Source organism: Carica papaya, chromosome 3 (genome assembly GCF_054855325.1).
Source record: "Carica papaya isolate Zhongbai chromosome 3, ASM5485532v1, whole genome shotgun sequence".
NCBI classification, from domain to species: Eukaryota; Viridiplantae; Streptophyta; class Magnoliopsida; order Brassicales; family Caricaceae; genus Carica; species Carica papaya.
Window position 1 is genome coordinate 36,015,020 of NC_142311.1, and position 22,311 is coordinate 36,037,330.

Genomic DNA, 22,311 nt, shown 5'->3' on the forward strand with positions numbered 1-22,311 from the left:
ACCTCGATCGGCGGTCGAAAAACTCCCCGGTGCGGCGGCGGGTGGCGACGGCCGGCTCCTCCGGCGTTTGGTTCGTCTTCTCCGGCGAGGGCAGTCGGCTAGGGTTTTTGTGGTCAGGTGTGGGGGTTTTTTTTATACCTTTTTGCCTTTTGATCACAGCCGTCCATTTTGATTAAATTTGGGCCGTCCGTTCTTGATTTAATCTGGGTCATCCGTGCGCGTGCATCTGGGCCGTCCGTGCGCACGCTTGATCTGGGCCGTCCGTGCGCGCGGGGACGCATCTGGGCCGTCCGATTGCGCGCACGCGGATCGCCCACGTGGCCTGTTCCTGGGTCGACGTGGTCTCGCCACGTGGCAGGTCCTGGTTGGCCAGGGCTGCTGACTAGGCCGCTGACGTGGCGCTGACGGGGCGCAATTTTTTTAAATTGCGTTTTGACCTCCGGTTTCTGATTTTCTTTTCAAAAATACCCCCAGAATCCTAATTTTCACCCCTTTTTTCCAAAATCAATTTTAATTAAATCCAAATAATATTTTTACCCAATTTTACAATTATTATTATTTTTATTAATATTAATATTATTATTATTTTTTAAATTATAAATTAAACTAAATAAATAAAATACATAAAAATTAAAATTAATAAAAAATAATAATAAAAATGCTAAAATTATTGGGCGTTACAACTCTCCCCCCCTTAAAGAAATTTGGTTCCCCAAATTTGCCTCTTACTCTTGATCGAACAAATGGGGATACTTGGCTCTAAATTCTGATTCCAATTCCCAAGTAGCCTCTCTGGGCGTGTGGTTCTGCCACACGATCTTTACAAATGATATTTCTCGGTTGCGGAGTATTCTGCTCTCTTGGTCCGTGATACCGACCGGTACTTCTTCATAAGACAAGTCCTCTTGGAGTGGAAGCGGTTCATGAGCCAAGACATGAGAAGGGTCCGGGTTGTACTTACGTAGCATAGATACGTGAAACACGTTGTGAACCTGGGAGAGCTCAGGAGGCAGTGCTAGTCTGTAGGCAGCGGTACCAATCTTGTCTAAGATTTCAAAGGGTCTATTATATCAGGGGTTTAATTTTCTCCTCCTGCCGAACCTACCAATTCCCTTGAAAGGAGTGACCTTAAGAAACACACGGTCGCCTTTCTCAAACGCTAGGTCTCTCCTCCGGATATCTGCATAACTCTTCTGTCTACTCTGAGCTGTCTGAATGTTCTTCTTGATTTTAACTATCTTGGACGTGGTCTCCTCTACCAACTCCGGGCCGAACAATCTTTTATCGCCCACTTCCTCCCAACAAATCGGTGACTTGCACGGGCGCCCATATAGCGCCTCATATGGAGCCATGCCGATACTTGATTGGTAGCTGTTGTTGTAGGCAAACTCTATCAGGGGTAGATGGTCGTCCCAATGGCCCCCGGAATCAAGGACACAAGCTCGGAGCATATCCTCAAGTGTACGAATTGTCCTCTCTGATTGTCCATCAGTCTGGGGGTGGAAGGCAGTACTAAGAGACAGCTTTGTTCCCATAGCTTGCTGGAAGCTGCTCCAAAATCGAGAGGTGAACCTGGGATCCCTGTCGGACACTACTGTTACTGGAACCTCATGCAATCTGACTATCTCCCGGATATACATCCTTGCCAACTTGTCCAATGAATCGGTTATCCTGATGGCTAGGAAGTAGAAAGACTTGGTAAGTCGGTCAACGATTACCCAAATGGTATCGTGTCCTGAACGCGCCTTGGGTAGCCCCGATACGAAGTTCATGATGATATGTTCCCACTTCCATTTCGTGATCGGTAAGGGCTGAAGTAACCCACCTGGGTGCTGATGCTCTGCCTTGACCTGCTGACATACCAAACATTTAGATACAAAGTCAGCTGTATCCCTCTTCATCCCATTCCACCAGAACCGAGGTCGCATAGTTTGGTACATTTTGGTACTTCCTGGATGCATGGCAAACTTTGAACTATGGGACTCCGTCATTTTGGTACTTATCGGCGGCAGTGCTCTCGGGTGCGGCGGCTCTCTGGCGAGGTTCGTGTTTTGGTGATTCGGGTCCGATCAACCTGTAGAGAAAAGAATGGTGATCACAGCCGTCCATTTTGATTAAATCTGGGCCGTCCGTGCGATTGCATCTGGGCCGTCCGTGCGCACGCTTGATCTGGGCCGTCCGATGGCGCGCACGCGGATCGCCCACGTGGCCCGTTCCCGGGTCGACGTGGTCTCGCCACATGGTAGGTCCTGGTTGGCCAGGGCTACTGACTGGGCCGCTGACGTGGCTGCTGACGTGGCGCTGACGGAGCGCAATTTTTCCAAATTGCGTTTTGACCTCCGGTTTCCGATTTTCTTTTCAAAAATACCCCCAGAATCCTAATTTTCACCCATTTTTTCCAAAATCAATTTCAATTAAATCCAAATAATATTTTTACCCAATTTTACAATTATTATTATTTTTATTAATATTATTATTATTTTTTTTTTAAAATTATAAATTAAACTAAATAAATAAAATACATAAAAATTAAAATTAATAAAAAATAATAATAAAAATGCTAAAATTATTGGGCGTTACAATAATCATTCTATATATTAAAATTTCAATACAAATTATCTCATACAAAGAACATAAATTAAGCAACAAAAAAGCAAAAAAAAATTAAAAAAAAAAAGAAATATAAGAAAAGTGAAGAACAAGAGACTAAAAAAAGTTGTGAAAAACTTGGAGTCAAGAGGAGCTTATCGAATGATATTTTCTTATCTAATTTTAGTTTAGCATGGGAGCATAAGTTTTAGCCAAAAGAAAATATTTATGTGGAAGTGAAAAAGTAGAAGAGATGCTGCTTACTGTATCTACCCGCTGCTCATTTTAGTATATAATAATCTTAATTGCTTTTGAAGTCAAAGTCTGTAACGGCTCCGGAAATTTAAATGAAATATATGTATTAAAAATATCAAATGCGGAAGCGTAATAAAAATTTTGATTAACATCCCTTACACAATAACCAAAACGTACTCAAAACATGAAAGAACAAACTAACTAAAAGAGATACTCGAGATAAGAACTATAAATATAGCTAGGGAGTCTTTAGGCGTCCCATTCGCCGTCTTCCCGCGGAACGGGCTCGAGAACAATGTCTTCCTGATCTGAAATGGTTAAATAAGGAATGAATTACACCAGTCCAGTAAAGACATCACACTATCTCACCGCCACGGAAGTAAAGATGGGTAGAAAACAAAAATGACCAATGGAGCATAATTTATAACAAATTCAATTATAAAATCCTTTACTATCCACTTATCTCGGCAAGATCCATGAAAACAACATATGAAAATAATAACCTTATAATATCATGAAATCATCCACACTTTATAACATAACATATATCACACCTTTACATTTCAATCATCAGGAAACAGATTTCCTCTTTTACCAGCCTACTAGTATCCCTGGGGATCCATAGGGGGTCCCCTCTGCACGTGAACCATTAACATTTACAACCTGATTCCAGGGCCGTCCCCATATCCCGTCCGGTATGGGCGCCAAAACCATGAACCTCAATACCCCGTCCGGTATGAGGGTGAAACGGGCCGTCCCCATACCCCGTCTGGTATGGGCGCCAAAACACATAAGGTATCCATACCCCGTCCGGTATGAGAGACCACGTTCCCGGTAGGGTTTCCTACGGATTCAGTCTGTCCACCATCTCCCAGGATATCTAGTCAGGCTGTTCACATTATCCACTTATCAATTCACATAACCTTTTTGCCTTTTTCCTTAATCTCAATCATCCAATCATACAAAATATGTAAACCAGTAATTGACACCAAATAAGACAATACAGTACCGGGTTCACCATAATACAAACCATAATAAAAGAAACATAGTTCATGCATACGAGACCATAACATAATTACATCAAACATCATGCTGCATTTAATACTGGAAATTATATCAAACAATAACAGACCAATACTGTATCAGACTCGGGCTCCATTGGTAACCTTAATCAATTATACGTCTATAAAGTCACAAAGTACAATTTAATTATTTATTTAGCTTTAATACCGTGATAGGAAACAGGGTGAAGGGTCCTTACTTATTTCGGGACTGAAATCGACTCTACAGTGCGCCTACGGACTGTCCCTAATTTCCATAAATTTTTTTCGAAAAACTGAAAATCACTACCGGTACCTGCAGGTGACCCAAAAAATCCCAAATCAGACGTAGGGCCCCTTCCGGCCAATATCGAAATTCCGGCACAGCGGCTTCGCCGTGCTCCGACGATGGCGCCGCCGCTTACGGCAGCGATTCGCCTCGGGTTGGTCGTTTTCGGCCGAATTTGGCCACACTTGCATCGATTCCTGTTATAAAACAACCCTAAGGCCCTCGGTGGGCCAAAAAATCATGAAAAACCGAGACTTACCGACGGCGGTGCTCTGGGGTGCGGCGGCTCCTCCGTCGTGAGTCGTGTTTTGATGTTTGGCTCCGATCAACCTGTAGAGAAAAGAACGGTGATCACTGTGGTATAAAATTTGCATCGAACGGAGGCCGGGAAGGGTCTCATCGGAGGCAAAAACTGAGGAGGGGCGCGGCGGCGACGCTGGGTTTTGGCTGGGTTTTTCGGCCGTTTGGTCGGTGGTTTGGCTCCGGTTTGGCCATAGGAGGACTCAGCATCAAAAAACGAGCAAGGGAGAGAAAATTTACCTCGATCGGCGGTCGAAAACTTCCCCGGTGCAGCGGCGGGTGGCGGCGGCCGGCTCCTCCGGCATCTGGTTCTTCTTCTCTGGCGAGGCACTGGCGGCTAGGATTTTTGTGGTCAGGTGTGGGTGGGGTTATTTATACCCTTTGCCTTTTAATCTCAACCGTCAATCAAGATTAAATCTGAGCCGTTCGATCGCGATTTAATTCGGATTAAATCTAGGCCGTCCATCGTGATGCAATTTGGGTCGTCTGTGCTTGATTGAATCTGGGCCGTCCGTGCGCACGGGAACGGATCTGGGCCGTCCGATCACGCGCACGCGGATCGCCCACGTGGCCCGTTCCCTGGTCAGCGTTGTCTTGCCACGCGGCGAGTCCTGGTTGGCCAGGGCTGCTGACCGGGCCGCTGACGTGGCTGTTGAGGTGGGTGCTGACGTGGAACAATTTTTTTAAATTGCGTTTTGACCCCCGGTTTCCGATTTTCTTTTCAAAAATACCCCCATAATCCAAATTTTTACTCATTCTTCCCAAAATCAATTTCAATTAAATTCAAATAATATTTTTACCCAATTTTATCATTATTATTATTTTTATTTTCATTAAATTAAATTAAATAAAAATCAAATAAATAAAAATAAAAATAATAAAATAAAATTTTATTTTACTTGGATTTACAAAGTCTGTTAAAATAATAATAATAATTAATTACATCTGCAGTTGCCAAGAGAAACAACAGAGACAAGATATGCTGTCGGCCATTTTTTCTTATTTCCTCTCTCAGTCCGTCCATCCATCCATCCATCTATCTCCTTCTTCATCCCTACAAACCCTCCTCTCTCCCTCCATAAAATGGATAGAAAACATGTCAAATACTGTGTGGTAAGTAACTTCATCCTATAAACGGTTATATATGTGTATATATGCTATAACGAAGTTGGTGTTGATTTGATCCTGAATCATGACCAGGTGGACGCGTTCACCGACTCACCTTTCAAGGGGAACCCTGCTGCGGTTTGCTTGTTAGAGGAAGATAAAGACGACGAGTGGCTACAATCCTTGGCTGCCGAGTTCAATGTCTCTATGACCTGTTACCTAACTCGAACCGCTGACTCATCCACCGACACTTCAAATCCCAGGTTCCGTCTCAGATGGTTCACCCCTATCACCGAGGTTGTTACTAGGTTAATTCGTTAATGAAACTTTTTATGAATATACAGTTGATCTCATTTTTGTTACTGAAAAATAGACTATATATGAACATGAAATTTCATAGAGCATGGGATCCAGTTTCCTATTCTGGTCTGTCGGCGATCTTGTCTTGTGTTGTTTGATTAAACCTGGAATAGATGGGTTTAGTTTATCAGAAATTTAATTTTTGTATTTAAATTGTACTAAAAAAATTTCTTTTGACAAATTTGTGTTATTTCATTTCGATGAAATTTGGAATTAATAATCAGGTAATTTATTTAAAGTTTTATCTTAATTTTGTTTATATTTAAATTATATATTTTTAAATAATAGTAAATTTTTTAGTTAAATAGTTGATACATTTTTTTTTTGTTATAAAAAGTTATAAATTAAAAATATAAATATATATTTTTTTAAAATATTATATTATAATAAATATTTAAGTACTTAAATGAGCTTTACAAAAATATATGTAAAAATATTTTTACAGGTTGATATCTGTGGGCATGCAACCTTGGCATCTGCACATTTTCTTTTCTCTGGTGGTTTGGTCCATTCCAGCACAATTGAATTTGAGACTCTATCTGGAATTCTAACAGCGAAAAAGGTTCAAGATGGGAAAGCAATCAATTTCTCCCAAGCTCAGAATGGTGAAGCCAAGAAGCTGTCGTTTTTAATTGAATTGGATTTTCCTATATTCCCAACGACTGAATTCATCTCTAGTGAAGTTTCAACTATTGCTAGAGCCTTGAATGTGGCTTCTAATTCCATAGTCGAGATTAAGAAGACAACTAAGTTGGGCACTATATTGGTAAGTTTGACATAATATGTTTTTGTTAATCATTGTTCAACTGTTAACAAAGTCATTGAAGCTTTTGAAAATTTTGGTTACAAGTTATTATCCTATATATAAAGTATCAGAATAAGTTATGTTTATATCTCATAGTTTGATCTTATTTGCGATACCCTGTGTGTGAAAAATGATTAAAGTATCAAAATTTATTCTATATTATTAAAAAATATTTAAAATTTATACTATATTATTTTACTCTAAAAAATTTTTAATAGTACGTGATAAAATTTAATATTTATTAATCTTATAGAAAAAAGTAAGAGATGTTAATCTTATATAATAAATTTTGTATTTATAATGACTTATATATATATTTCTCATTCTAATTATCACTAGATATTAAAATTTAAAAATAATATGTACATCTGTAGGTTGTACTTCCTTCATGGAAGTCTGTTATTGAGTTGGAACCAAACTTCGATGAAATAATGAAGTGTCCTGGGAGGGGAATAATTGTCTCAGCTGAAGCTCCTCAAGACTCTGAATTTGATTTTTGCAGTCGATTCTTTTTCCCGAAATATGGTATCAAAGAGGTAATGCTAAAATTTGATGTAAAAATTATTAGATAATATCATTTTTACATTGCCAAGTATAAAAAATTGTAATGACTTGTATCTAATTTATAATTTAAATTAGAATTTTACATATACCGAGTTAGAGTTGAAGTTGTAAGAATTATTAGAAAACTTGAAAATAATCATTAAAGATTGTGAATATTACTGGATTTTCATATACTTATCTATTATATTCAGGATCCTGTTTGTGGAAGTGCTCATTGTTCTTTGACACCATATTGGAGTCAGAAGCTGAAGAAATTTGATTTCTTAGCATATGCGGTATGTTTTTAAACTTGTCGTTTATTTACTCAGATATTATTTTTATAGTGATATGTATATATATTTATAAATATAGTAATAATAAAAAATGCTTAATCATCCTTGTACTGGCGATATTGCATAGGCCTCATCAAGAAGCGGTGTACTAAACATTCACTTAAATACTGACAGCCAAAGGGTCCTTCTTCGGGGAAAAGCTGTTGTTATAATGGAAGGTCGTATTCTTGTTTAGATTTTTCAATAATTAAAATTCTCAACCACTAAACATATAATTATTGTGTTAATGTTATATCTGAATTTTTATTGTATCAAAAATATTTGGAAATATTTTATTTTTCATTTGACTCAATATAAATAATTTTTTTTTTTGCAATAAAGGAGAGAATTTACTGGAATGAAAATGAAATTAAAAATATATATATTTTACTTCATTCAGATAAAATATTTTATTATCAAAATTCTTTTATCTTCGTTAAATAAAAAATAAAAGAGAGAATAATATAAAATTATTATTATACAGAATATAATAATAATCTATCTAAAAAGCATGACTAAATCAAATAGAATTTATAAAAATAAAAAATTCAACACCATTTACTTTACGACGAGATGAAGAGTGTTTGTTATTTAATATATGTCGAGTAAATTAATATACTTTAAAATATAAGTTTTCAAATACTGAGTAAGATAAGATAACATATAATCTTTATTATTTTTTATCTATTAAATCTTAATATATATGTTTATAAAAAAATTGGACCCAACATAATCTATCTTCTTGGCACATTTTTTTTTTCTTCATCTCTGCCTTCTTGGCACGATTTATACTCTAACTCTTGATTCAAACATATCTGCTTATCAATGGACACGGTGGGGGGAATGCCGTCGCTATCCATAACGGACACAGAGGAGGGTGGTTGGGACCTCTCTGAAGTCATTCACGTTGGACAAGAGCACTAAGATTCTTGTTTCGTAGGGTGTTTTTTGACATAGGCAATGGTCAAACTTGATCCTATGCGCAATACACTGGCGGATGTCTGAAGAACTCTTCGTGGTGTCAGCATCATAGATTTGGGGGTGGGTCGTCTTCTTTTTTTATTGTTCCATAAGGTGGATATTTAAAGGATTATCAACGGAGGCCCTTGGACTTTTAATAACCATCTTTTAGTCACTCATAGAATCCGAGAAAACGAGGATCCGATGATGGTTCCTATCAATATATGTCATTTTTGGGTCTAGGTTCACTCTTTACCGGCAGCCTGTGTCTCGGAACATATGGCAAAACAGTTGGGCAATTTCCTGGGCGGCTTCTAGAGTATGATACCCGTCATGCCACCATAAACGCTTAGGGTGTCCTGAGAATCCGAGTAGCTGTTGATGTGATGAAATCGTTATATCAGCAGAAGAAACTACACATTTGTAATGGCAAAACAATGTATGCTTTATTCCAATATGAGAGGTTGATAGTGTTTTGTTACCTATGTGGCCGACTGTGTCACTCGAAAAGTTTCTGCAAATTACTTTTACAACATCCTGTGGTGGCGCTAAGGGCAGAGTGGGATGACTCACTTCGGGCTGCTCCTCGCCGGAATCTTCCACAGGTGAGTCGATGGTTACGTGATGTGATAGTTGACGGTTACTCGAATATAGCGGCAAACATGACGGGATTTTGGGCGCTAAAGGAGAGTGGTTTGGATTTTAAAATAGCAGTTAGTCACTCGACGACCTCGATGCCTGAGTTAATGAACTGTCCAATCAGGGGACCTCTGGGGCCCGACTACATGGATCAAGACATCACTGCAGTGAGCCCAACTGCAGGGGATATGTGCCCAATAAGGGAAATAAACTGGGCAACCCAGAAGGAAGATATTTGCTTAGTTCAAGATGATGGAAAAAAAACTTCTGTGAGTAAGATGATATTTTCTCTTCACTGTCAGTTCGGGATGCGACATCCAACTGAAGGATCAACGAGACCTAGTAATCAGGCTCGCTAGGAGCCATGAAGCTTTGGAACTGTTGGGGACTTAGCAACCCCCTGCAATTATAAGTCTTCGTGAGCTCATCCGTAAATTCAAGTTGTAAATGATTTTTCTTTCTAAAACATTAGTTGATAAGAATAAATTGAAAAGTATCAGTTGCAGAGTTGGGTTCACAAATGTGTTTGAGGTTTGGCAATCATGTGGACACATTTTTGTAATATAACGACACAGTCCTTTTCTTGACACCACGTTGATATGAAAATTGAATATGAGACTGGCAGTATATGCATGATAATAGGTTTTTTATTAAAAATTAATTTACAAATTAGAATATAATTAATTAGTTTGTTAATTGTTGAACTTCGTAAACTAGAGTCTCTATATATCATTTGGTTTGATTGAAGTTGTGAGTCATAAATTCGATTTATTATATTTGTTGGTGGTTATAATTAATTTTATTAGTTGTAATAGTGCCTATAAATAGGCATGTACTTGAAGTTTTTTTGAAATAATCAAAATAGAAAATCTTGAGTTTTCTCTTTAGTTTCTCTAATCTCTTCCTACTTTCTCTAATAAAGTGGTATCAGAGCTTAGTTTCTTGTTAAAATTCTAGAAATGACTAGCAACAATCTATTTTCTTTCCAATTTCCTCATCTTATAAAAGAAAACTATTAGAGTTAGTGTCTTCATATGAAAGTCATACTTGGCTAACAAGATGCGTGAAATATTGTAGAAAGAGGCTTTACTCTACCCAAAGGTGGAGGATCCTTAACTCAAAATGAGAAGGATGTTTTTGCAAGAACAAAGAATAAGGATCAATAAGCTCTTTCACTCATCCATCAAGGTTTAGATGAATCTATGTTTCTAAAGTTGGCCAACGCTACCAACGCAAAGCAAGCTCGGGAAATTTTGAAGAATTCCCTCCAAGGAGTTGACAAGGTGAAGAATGTACAACTTTAAACTTTACGAGGTGAGTTTGAAGCTTTGCAAATGAAGGATATTGAATCCATTTCAAATTTTTGCTCAAGGATAAAGTCTATAGTAAGCCAAATGAGGAGATATGGTGAGATGATGGAAGATGTTCGTGTGGTATAGAAAATTCTTCGATCGTTGCCACCAAAATTCGACTAGGTGGTTTGTGCCATTGAAGAATCAAATGATCTAGACATTTTGACATTTGAACAATTAGAGGGATCTTTATAAGCTCATGAAGAAAAAATAAAAAGAAGACAAGAAGAGCCTTTAAAACAAGTTTTCAAAGCAAAGACATCTTTGCTTACAAGATGTGTAGGATATTGTAGAAAAATACTTTACTCTACTCGAAGATAAAGGATCCTTAACTCAAAATTAGAAGGATGTTTTTGCAAAAACAAAGAAGAAGGATCAACAAGCTCTTGCACTCATCCATCAAGGTTTGGATGAATCTATCTTTCTAAAGGTGTCCGACACTACCAACACAAAGCAAACTCGGGAAATTTTAAAGAATTCCCTCCAAGGAGTTGACAATGTGAAAAATGTACAACTTCAAACTTTACGAAGCAAGTTTGAAGTTTTGCAAACGAAGGATGTTGAATCCGTTTCAGATTTTTGCTCAAGGGTAAAGTCTATAGTAAGCCAAATGAGGAGAAATGATGAGATGATGGAAGATGTTCGTGTGGTACATAAAATTCTTCAATCGTTACCACCAAAATTCGACAATGTGGTTTGTGCCATTGAAGAATTAAATGATCTATACATTTTGGCATTTGAACAATTAGAGGGATCTCTACAAGCTCATGAAGAAAAAATAAAGAGAAGACAAAAAGAGCTTTTAGAACAAATTCTCAAAGCAAAGACATCTTTGAATGATGGTGGAAAGCAAAGAGGACGAGTAAGAGGTAGAGGATGTGGTCGTGGCCGTGGTCGGGGTCGTGATCAAGCATTTAAAAGAAATGAAACTCAAGATGATGCCGATAATGAAGACAAAAGTCAACCATCAAATAGATGTCGTGGAAGAGGAAGAGGGAGAGGAAGAAGTAACTATACAAATTTTAACAAATCAAATATTGAATGTTACAATTGTCACAAATATAGACATTATGCTTGGAAATGTCATAACACTTTAAACGAGAAAGAGGAATAAGCCAACTTTGTCAATGATAAATAAGATGAGGAAGAAATAACTTTATTGCTAGCATGTAAAGAGGGAGACAGTGACACCCATAATTCATAGTACTTGGATAATGTAGCGAGCAATCACATGTGTGACAATAAAAAAAATTTTATGGAGTTTGATGAAAAGATTAATGGTAATGTTTCTTTTGGAGACTCTTCAAAAGTTCAAATTCAAGGAAAAGATACAATTTTAATCTCTTCAAAAAATAGTGGGCATATACTTATCATTAACGTTTACTATGTGCTAAAGTTAAGAAGTAGTATTTTGAGTTTGGGTCAACTTCTTGAAAATGGATATAAAATTCACATGAAAGATTATTGTCTTTGGTTTAGAGATCAAATTGCTAAGGTGCACATGTTAAAGAATAGAATGTTTATCTTGAATCTCAAAACTATTGAAACAAGATGTTTGAAGCTAGTGTGGAATGTGAAACATGGTGTTGGCATATGAGATTTGGCTATTTGAACTTTGGTGCACTCAAGGCGATGGGAGAAGAAAAAATAGTGAAAGAAATGCCATTAATCAACCATCCTAATCAATTATATGAAACATGTCTACTTGAAAAACATTCAAAAAGAAGTTTCCTAAAAGAAGCTACTACAAGAGTAACCAAGCTACTTCAACTTGTGCATGCCGATGTATGTGGGTCAATCAATCCACTTTTATTTGGTAAAAATAAATACTTTCTACTATTTATTGATAATTTTAAAAGGAAGACTTGGATATATTTTTTAAAGCAAAAATCAAATGTTTTTATTACTTTTAAAATTTTCAAAGCTCTTCTAAAGAATTCCATTATGTCTGTGAATCTAATGGAATTCGTCGCCCTTACACCACAACAAAATGGAGTTGCGGAAAGAAAGAATAGAACTATTCTTAATACGGCTAGAAGTATGTTAAAAGCAAAAAATATGCCCAAGGAATTTTGAGCTGAAGAAATTTCTTGTGCAGTATATTTATCTAATAGATCTCCAACATCAAGTTTGAAAGACATGACTCTCCAAGAAGCATGGAGCAGAATAAAACCTAATATCAACCATTTGTGAGTTTTTAAAAGTATTGCATATGCTCATGTTCTACAACAAGAGAGATCTAAACTCGATGATCAAAGTGTCAAACATATTTTCATTGGGTATGATGCAAACTCAAAAGACTATAAATTGTATAATCCAAGCAATGGCAAGATCATTGTAAGTATTGAATTTAATGAAAAACGACTTAGAATTGGGAGAAGAAAAAAAAAATGCTTATGATTTCTTTCCATACTTTGAAGAAAAAAAACCAAGAGACCACAGTACGTTTGCAAGAGTCAACTTTACCTCATTCTCCAACTCATGTCGTATAACCTATTTCTCAATAAAGTTCAAGTGAAAGGTCACAAAAGTTGAAGAGCATTCAAGATCTTTATGATGAAACTGAGAATATCACTAATTTTGATATAAATGATTTGTTTTGTCTTTTTCTTGACAGTGAACTAATGAATTTTAATGAAGCCATCAAAGATGCAAGATGGAGACAAGCCATGGAGGAAGATATCAAATCCATAGAAAATAACAACACATGGGAGCTATTCACTCTTCCTAAATGATATAAAGCTATTGGTGTCAAATGGGTCTATAAAGCTAAAAAATATTCTCATGAAAATGTGAAAATGTACAAGACAAGACTTGTGTGACTAAAGGATACAAGCAAAAACATGGGATTGATTATGATGAGGTTTTTGCACCAGTTGCTCGCATGGAGACTATTCGTTTGCTCTTAACTATTTCAGCTCAAATGAAGTAGAAAAATTTTTAACCTGATGTAAAATCGGCATTTCTCAATGGCTATCTTAATGAAGAAGTTTATGTAGGACAACCATTGTGTATTGTAGTTGAAAGGCATGAAGATAAAGTGTTGAAATTGAAGAAAGTTTTATATGGGCTAAAGCAAACGCCAAGAGCATGGAATAGCTGTATAAACAAGTATTTTGAAGATAATGGATTTGTTCGTTGCCTTCATAAATATGCTCTTTATATGAAGTATCATCATAATGATAATATTTTATTTGTGTATCTATATGTAGATGATCTCATCTTCATATTAACAATCCAAATTTGTTTGAAGAATTCAAAAAAAATATGTTACTTGAGAAATGACTGATATTGAGCTCATGTCTTATTATTTGGGCCTTGAGGTGAAGCAAATAGAAGATTATATTTTTATTTCTCAAGAAGGCTATGCAAGAAAAGTGTTAGAAAAATTCAAAATGCTTAATTGTAATCCTGTAAACACACCTATAGAATGTGGAGTCAAGTTATCAAAGTTTGATAATAGGAAAAAAGTAGATCCCACTCTCTTTAAAAGTCTTATGGGAAGTTTGAGATACATGATATTTACAATGCCTAATATTCTTTTTGCAGTTGGACTAATAAGTCGTTTTATGGAAGCTCCTATCACCTCTCACATGAATGTTGCTGAAAGAGTTCTACGTTACTTTAAATGTACTATTGATTTTGGGTTATTTTATTCATATTCTAATGATATCAACCTTGTGCGGATTTTGTGATAGTGATTTCACTGAAGATATTGATGATAGAAAAAGTACAACTAGTTTCGTATTTTTTATGGGTGATTGTGCAATTACATGGAGTTCTAAGAAGCAAATCATTGTTACACTATCAACTTGTGAGTTTGAATATGTGACAACAACCTCTTGTGCTTGTTATGTCATATGACTTAGAAGATTATTGGAAGAACTTCATTTAACACTGGACAAACATACTAAAACTTTTATTGACAATAAGTATGCATAAGCACTAACCAAGAATCCGGTATTCCATGAACGAAGCAAATACGTAGACACAAGATATCATTTTATTAGAGATTGCATTACTAAAAAAGAAGTGAAGCTCTAGCACGTAAAGATTGAAGATCAAGTGGCAAATATTTTCACCAAACTGCTCAAGTTTGAAGTTTTTCAAAAGTTACACAGCTAATCTTGAATTGAAAATGAAATTTATAAATAAAGAGAGAGTGTTAAAAATTAATTTATAAATTAAAATATAATTAATTAGTAAATTAAGGCCTAATATTCTTTTGAATAGGAAGGAGATCGACCGCATTATTCTGTCTCGAGGTTTGAGGCAAGGGGATCCGTTGTCGCCATATTTATTTATTCTTTCTGCGGAGGGACTGTCGGCGCTGTTTTGTCAAGCTGAATTGCATGGGCATATACATGGAATCCGTATTACCCCAAAGAGTCCGAGTATTACTCATCTTCTTTTTGCAGACGACTCTTTTTTCTTCTTTAGGGCAAATAGTGAAGAGAGCCAATATGTGAAGCATCTCCTTGGTCAATATGCATCTGTGTCGGGGCAAGCAGTCAATTTTCTAAAATCTGGTATTTATTTTAGTTAGAATACTATGGCCGATCGGCGGGTGTATCTGAACAATCAATTGAATATTCAGAACAATTTTGATCATGGGAGGTATTTAGGCTTACCTTCACTGGTAGGCAAAAGAAAGAAGAGTATTTTTGCTTTTTTGAAGGATATGTTGCAGAAAAGGCTACAAAGTTGGAATCATAGATTTCTCTCGCAAGCAGGAAAGGAAATTTTGCTAAAGTCAGTTGCTCAAGCTTTACCAACCTTCTGTATGAGTCTGTTTTTGATCCCGGCAAGTTTCTGTCAAGAATTGCAACGTATGATGAACAGTTTTTGGTGAGGTACAAAGAAAACTGGAAAGCGTAACCTTCACTGGCTTTCTTGGGACGGCATGTGCCATAGTAAAGACCAAGGAGGTATGGGTTTTAGACAATTAAAAGTACTTAATCTTGCAATGCTTGGAAAATAAGTCTAGCGACTTGTAAGTAACCTTCAGACATTAACCAGCTGAATACTCAAAGCAAAATACTATCCAGATGGGGATCTTCTAAATGCAAAGTTGGGAAGTAATCCTAGTTTTACGTGGAGAAGTCCGATTACAGCAAGAGATTGGGTGAGCATGGGATTACGGTGGGCGATTGGAACATGACAAAAGGTTGAGGTGTGGAATGATCCATGGTTACCGAGAGAGTCATCCTTTATGTGCAGAGTCCTGTTTTAGACAGTACGGAGGACATGTTGGTGAATGACCTGATGACTGAAGACTATTAGTTGGAACCCAGAAATGATCAAGGGTCATGTTTATTGAGGAGGAAGCAAATTTAATTCTTATTATTCCTCTCAGCCTGTTCAGACGGGAAGACAAATGTATCTGGGCGTTTGCATCGGATGGAAAATACTCGGTAGTATCTGCATATCACCACTTTCGCAGCCTGTACAAAAGCCCCCTTTGATAGGTTCCGATCTACATGGAAATTTGTGGGGTCAGCGATTATCCCACCTAAAGTTGAAAATTTTCTGTGGAGACTGCTCAACAATGCTCTGCCAACCAGGGTTAGATTGCAAGAAAGAGGTCTAGATATTGATCCGCGATGTCCGAAGTGTGAGAGAAATGAAACCAGGGAGCATGCCCTCTTGGAGTGTGATAAGGCCAGAAAGTGTTGGGAACTGTTAGGTCATCCCGTCCCAGGGTCATCAAATAATGACATTTCCTGCTGGTTGGAACGAACTGTAAGAACCGCTTCTGCGGAAGGTACGACAAAGATTTTCTGCTGCATGTGGAGGTTATGGCTAGAAAGAAACAAATTTATTTGGCATGGTACAGTGTCTGCAGATTTAACAACGATTTTTCTGATGCGCAAATTCTTAACGGAATTGCAGCAAGCCAATGAAATTAGGAGAAGAGGTCTGCTTTCAAATGATCAGGTTTCATCGATTGCTAGAAGCGGGACACCACCTGAAGCGGGCCACCTGGAAATGTAATGTTGCCACTGCTGTTTTTCACTCACTAAACGAGGCGGGTTTTGGTGTGGTTATCAGGGATGATTCGGGGAGGGTGCTTATTGCCTTCTCGAGCCGAAATCGTGGGTGTCTGGATCCATATTTGGCAGAGTTACTGGGATGTCGTAGCTGCTCTACAACATATTGTGCTAAATGTTCAAGGGAAGGGGGTGATTGAAATGGAAACGCAGAAGGTGGTACGCATTTTGCAAAATAGACAAGAAGAGAGCTCAGTGTGTGGTTTTATAGACGCAGATTGCTTAGAGTTACTACATAGCCGGCCGGATATTTCATTGCAAAGGGTTAGCCATGATTGTAACTTAGCAGCTCATCAATTAGCTCAGGCTGCATGTAATTTTTCTGATCATCATATCTGGGAAAGTCTTCCCCAAATTATGGATATAATATTTCCCAATTAATTCAATGTCATATTTCACTAAAAAAAAAAAACATATATGTTTATTATTTACTTAATATATATCTTAAAGGTTTTAAAGTAATTAGTTTTACTTTTAAACCTTAATTTAAATAATAATTTCAAATTTTAAAAAGATATATACATATATATATATATAACGAGCAACATAGGGAAAGAAAAGAATACAAATAAAGCCATTTATTAACTTTACTTGGAGAAAAAGGCAAGTCCAGTGACGCACCGACAGAGACTGAAGCCGCCGGCAAACGGCTACCTTCTTCTTAACTCCCATCAAAGATCGCCCTACCTCCTCTCTCTATTCTCTATCTGTTGTCTTTACCGAAACTCACTCTCACCCGGCGACATTTCCCTTCGTTACCGACTGGAGCATAAGCTGCTGTGTTCAACCTCCAAACTCCGTTTTTCAGCTTCGACGCGCATTCCTCCACAAGTTCTTCTGTGACTGCTTCTCTTTGTCAACTGTATGAGTTACATTTCCTTTCTTCATGTTTTTGGCTTCTGAATGTGCCTTCGATTTTTTTTTATTCGGGATTCATCCTGTCAGGTTTCTTGCCATTGACATTTTCTAGTTAAGCTCAAACGTGAACTAATAAAATAGGCTTTTTGTTGTTAAAAAAAAAAAAAAAAAAAAAAATATTGTTTGACAAAATGTTTGAAGAGAGTTTTCTATACTGCTCGTGGTTTTTTGCTATATATGTTCGCGTACTTATGTCTTTACTCTTGTTTCCCTGTTAGATCCGGTTGGTGAGTAAGTGTAAGTGTTTGGTTTGATTATGCCTATAAGGTGCTTGTTAATATGCTCCTGAGGAAAACCGTGGTTTCTTTATGGCTGCCATATGGTTGAAAACCTAAATGTTATAGCCCCTTAAATTGTTTATTTTCATGGATTGCATCTCGTTTTTCAGTTTCGTTTCTTTTCTTGCATGTACAACATGGAATGTGTATGTGCATGTGGAAATCTTATTGTGTGCAGTTACTTTTAGATTATCTGGGCGTTTTTGCTGTTTTCTAAAAATTTTAAATTACAGAAATTATTCCTTAACCTTTAAGTAAGGATTAGTTAAAGGGCGGTTGTAATGATGGTGTAAATCGAGTTTTAGTGAAGGGGTATGCCCGTTAATTTTGATTGCTATTCTGCTTCATGCTTTATAGGGGCTTGGTTTTAATCATTTTAGGTCATGTCCATAAAAAACTTGCTTTACCATCTTTGAATGACTTCATTTTTTTATTTCATTAATCATTAATGATTTACTTGGCTTTATTATTGTTACTATTTCATTTTATTGTTGTGAGTACCTGGCTTTTTCATTATTTTTTTGTGAGATAAAAGTAGAATATATAAATGAAGGCAGTAAAGGTATTATCACTCACGTACGTAATGGAGAAATATAGAAATCAATCAAAATGTCAATCCTCATAAGTAACATGAGGATTGCCTTGGAGCAAAACAGCTAGGGTTATCATCGAAGCTCATTTGTTCCTCTATTTCCAAACACCCACAAAGTAGCTGAAGGGACGAGAGAAATTGTTTTCTTCCTTTTATCACCATGGATACCCTACCTAGGCTAAGTCTCATCCACCACTTGGCTTTTTATATTTTGTTTTTGAGCCAATGGTGAAACCCCATAAGTTATGTTTTAAAAAGTAATATGCACTATTACATAAGTACATATGTCTATGCATATATATGCATGTGATTTTTTTTTTTAGTTTCTTCCTTGTAGTTCTTTTCTTTGATGGATGTTTTTAAAAAAATTAATTGTGTCTTGTATAAGCACTGCTTTTTAGTTTCATTACTTTTATCTATTACTGGCACATATTGGTCATATTAGATTTAGGTCTGCAAAGGACAATTAAATCCTATTTGTTGGAGCTAAGAGAAGGAGAAAGCCCCTTTTTTCCCATTTATTTATTTATTTTTCTACCCTGTTTCTTTTTTCATCCTTGATAGGTTTGCAATATTTGTCTAATCCTTTGAAGAAGTTTATATCCAAAAGACAGGTTTATACAAACTTGTGTGTCCACTGTAAATAAAATATAGACAATTGTACACAATTCATGTCCTATTGATTATTCTACATTGTACCTTGCACAATTTCGTCTTGTAATTAGTTTCCCATACTTAATTTGTATATTGACCAGTCCAAAAGTATCGAAATCCGCATAGTAGATTGCTGGTGACTATCTTAGTGGTATTTCCTTATCAGACTGTTGAGCTTAGGTAAGAACAATGTTCCGTGAATATTTTTGTTGTATTCTGGAAATTCTGGAAATGCATGGTTGTGGTTTGGTGGCTATTTTATTATTTAAAGAAATGAAAGGGAGTTGCGATTGGCACCAAATGATGTTACTGTTATTTGTTTGCTCGCAGCTTCAATCTCTTGGTTTAATTGATGCAGGAAATATTTCCTTTCACTTCTAGAAACAGGGAAATATGCTCTGTTGACAAGTTCGTTCACCACTGTTGAGCATTAGATAGTTTAAGTGAGGGTACACTTTTGAAGAAGGTCTACTCGTTAGCTCAGTTTCTTTTACCAGTTAAGAATTGAGCAGATTGGTAAGTAAGATGGAGGGAGAAAGTGGCCAAGAAAATCCTTTACAGTTGAGATCCCTCACTTTTGCCGGGAATTCCAATTATGGCTCTTATGGTTCTGGAGACGATCAAAACCAGCTATTTCCTATGTCAGATGGAGTGATTGAAAGCCAGCCTGATACTTTGTCATTATCTCAGTGGCTTCATTGCTCAAAGACACCTTGCAGTTACGTTGAATTTCTCACAGGAAATTCCGGATACCTTGAGAATGCTCCAATTGCAGATTTAATGGAGTCTGTTGCTCTGCCTGGTGGTGGCATAGATGCTGTTGAGAGGGTCTCTGAGGTCCAAAGAGGATTGTTAAAGAATGATCTTGAGAAGGCTTTTGCTCCTAGAGATAATGATTCTTCCTCTGACATGGATGCTTGGAAGTTAAAGCAATGTACCTGTATGCTCAATAGCAACTTCCATGAAGCCTCAGTAAGTGCATGTATCAGAGAACTAGTGTTGAAAACCATTTGCCCCACCGTGTCATTCCCGATGAATTTAGTTTAAACTGTTGTCTGTGTTCTTCCACGTTAACTGCAGATATTGAATGTTTTGTATGACAGGTAAGTTTTCTCAAGCTGCAAGATGGAGGATCAATCTACTCAAAATTTCAGACCTATGCTCAGGTGAAGAAGTTTCTTCTTCTTTCTTCATCATTAAAACAATTTTTCTGTCTCAATGTGCCACATTTCGTGCTAAGAATTTGGCTATTGATGATGGTATGATTAAAATGTTGTGCAACAGAATCAGACTTTTGGGACACAAGAACCAAGTGGAAATGATTGTAATTCCTTTCGTTTTCGTTCCAAGTATGGAGTCCAAACATCAGGTTTCCTGTCAAAGCCACGTAATAGGAGGCCAAGACAAGGAACCTCTGCAACTGATCGTGTAAGCAGAACACCTTTCTTGAAATACAGCATATTTGTTGTGCTAGGTTGGATATTAACCTTATTGTCTTGTGCATGAAGAAAATGAATCATGATTGTTATTCATCTTTCTTGAATTAATAGATTAGGGATTGTTTTGCTTGGCTGTCGCCAGACTTTTTACTGTTTTGCATTTCTTTATTTCAATTCAGCAACGCAGATTGCGAATTGCTGATAAACTGAAAGCACTGCGAGGACTGCTTCAAAATTCTGAGGTAAAGGCATGTTTTTACCTAAGAACCTCAGGAAAATGCATTCAGGCCATTTTCTTGCACTTTCCATCAGTTTATATGTTAAATAGCTTTTCTTTTTTCCCCAACTCTTTGCCGTGTCTGCAAAAAAAAGGATTTTGGGATACAGCTTAATTTTACAGTAAGATTCAGCTTTTAGATGCGGAAAATTGCATATATCTCTGTATTACCATCAATCTTCAGTTTAAGCATGTAAGTTCAGTTGGAAAAATCAGATTTATGAATCTTTCAAATTCATTTTCCATTTACTGCATATTTCAATGAACTTCTAAGAGATGACAACAGCAAAAATCAACAGATTGAATATGATATACATTACACTTGGTATTAGTCTGTACTTTCTCCATTATCAGTCTTCAATATGATGTAGACCGCTATGTTTGCTCAGAATGGGTGGGAGTTCATCAATCTAACTGCTTAGTTCTTGGTTTTGTAGGGTAGCCAAACATCTGTAGTTGATGATGTTATTGGCCATATCAAGTTTCTGCAATTACAGATAAAGGTAGTTATTTTACATGTTTCCCATAACCATGATAGCTGCACAACCTATGTTTATCGTGTAAATTGCTATCTAGGATATGAGCAATGACAAAAGAACGATGGAATATTCTGTCTCTTAGCTTTGAATCTTAGGTTGCAGTTGGTTCAGTTCTCATTCAGAGTCTACTGTACTCCTAGCTATAATTTTTATGTTAGTCTTAATATGCATAACTGAAACATGGTTTTTTGTAGAGTTTAAAATTTTATCGAGGAATTCAAGGTGGGAATCATTATAACTTGCAGACTGCTAATTATTTTCTAATTATGCATGTTAAACATTAGTATGAAAATTTAACATGATGCAGCCTAAGATCACTAATCTGACTTTGTAAGGCAACTCAATTTTGCAGGAACTAAGTCGAAGTAGATTGGGAGGGGAACCGACTTCTCATCCTTTTATTTTTCTGGAGGTATTTGCCATCTTGTGCTTAAGTTTTATGAATTGGATGGAAATTAAGCAAGTAGAATTGGTGATTGATTATTTGCAGGGATATGGTCACTATATTCTCCATGAAAAGACAATGAATGGACCTCTTGAAGACTTGATGGGAAATCTGCTTGAGATGAATCCATCTGAAGCAACCCAATTGTTGGAGAGTAGAGGCCTCTACATAATGCCTATATCTTTTGCCGAAGGGTTCTGCCAAGCTGCGTAGATATCTTCCTGATCTTATTACATAAACATCTAACAATTTGACTACTTCCTTTTCCATGGCATGAGGAGAAAAGCTGCTAAGCAAAAACTATGCTCAGTTTGTTTTACAGTGAGAATGATTTAATATTTTTCAGTAATTGCAGTATAGCCCTTCCAACCGAGGCTAATTTTGACGAAAATTATATATTGGTTCTTTGTTTATTCCCCTTTGCCCTTCGTTTTGGCTGGGCAGAATGGAAACAAAAGAGGCACTCGTGAGTCTAATTTCCTTTTTGCTTGTCCACGGTTGGAGATGTTTTTTTTAACTCCATAGGTCAGAGAACACAGTGATTTTAA

The 22,311-nt window shown here is 36.8% G+C and overlaps 2 protein-coding genes across 4 annotated transcripts; both read left to right on the plus strand.

The window, feature by feature from the left end:
• The first annotated feature begins 5,426 nt into the window (after positions 1-5,426).
• LOC110814796 (uncharacterized) lies at positions 5,427-7,923 on the plus strand. Its single transcript, XM_022042372.2, has 6 exons — positions 5,427-5,586; positions 5,674-5,877; positions 6,386-6,706; positions 7,120-7,281; positions 7,501-7,584; positions 7,709-7,923. The coding sequence occupies exons 1-6, from the start codon at positions 5,557-5,559 to the stop codon at positions 7,814-7,816; spliced, it is 909 nt and encodes a 302-aa protein (XP_021898064.2). The 5' UTR covers positions 5,427-5,556; the 3' UTR covers positions 7,817-7,923.
• A 9,246-nt stretch (positions 7,924-17,169) lies between these two features.
• Positions 17,170-22,176, plus strand: LOC110814697 (transcription factor). 3 transcript variants are annotated; one of them, XM_088216962.1, is made up of 8 exons: positions 17,170-17,483; positions 19,394-20,035; positions 20,167-20,229; positions 20,348-20,491; positions 20,682-20,750; positions 21,217-21,282; positions 21,671-21,730; positions 21,809-22,176. In XM_088216962.1, the coding sequence occupies exons 2-8, from the start codon at positions 19,589-19,591 to the stop codon at positions 21,974-21,976; spliced, it is 1,017 nt and encodes a 338-aa protein (XP_088073088.1). In that variant the 5' UTR covers positions 17,170-17,483; positions 19,394-19,588; the 3' UTR covers positions 21,977-22,176. The 3 variants fall into 3 exon arrangements, with proteins under 3 accessions (XP_088073088.1, XP_088073087.1, XP_021897939.2); XM_088216961.1 differs by having other exon boundaries at positions 19,422-20,035; XM_022042247.2 differs by having other exon boundaries at positions 17,171-17,483; positions 19,422-20,035; positions 20,682-20,744.
• The last annotated feature ends 135 nt before the right edge of the window (positions 22,177-22,311 follow it).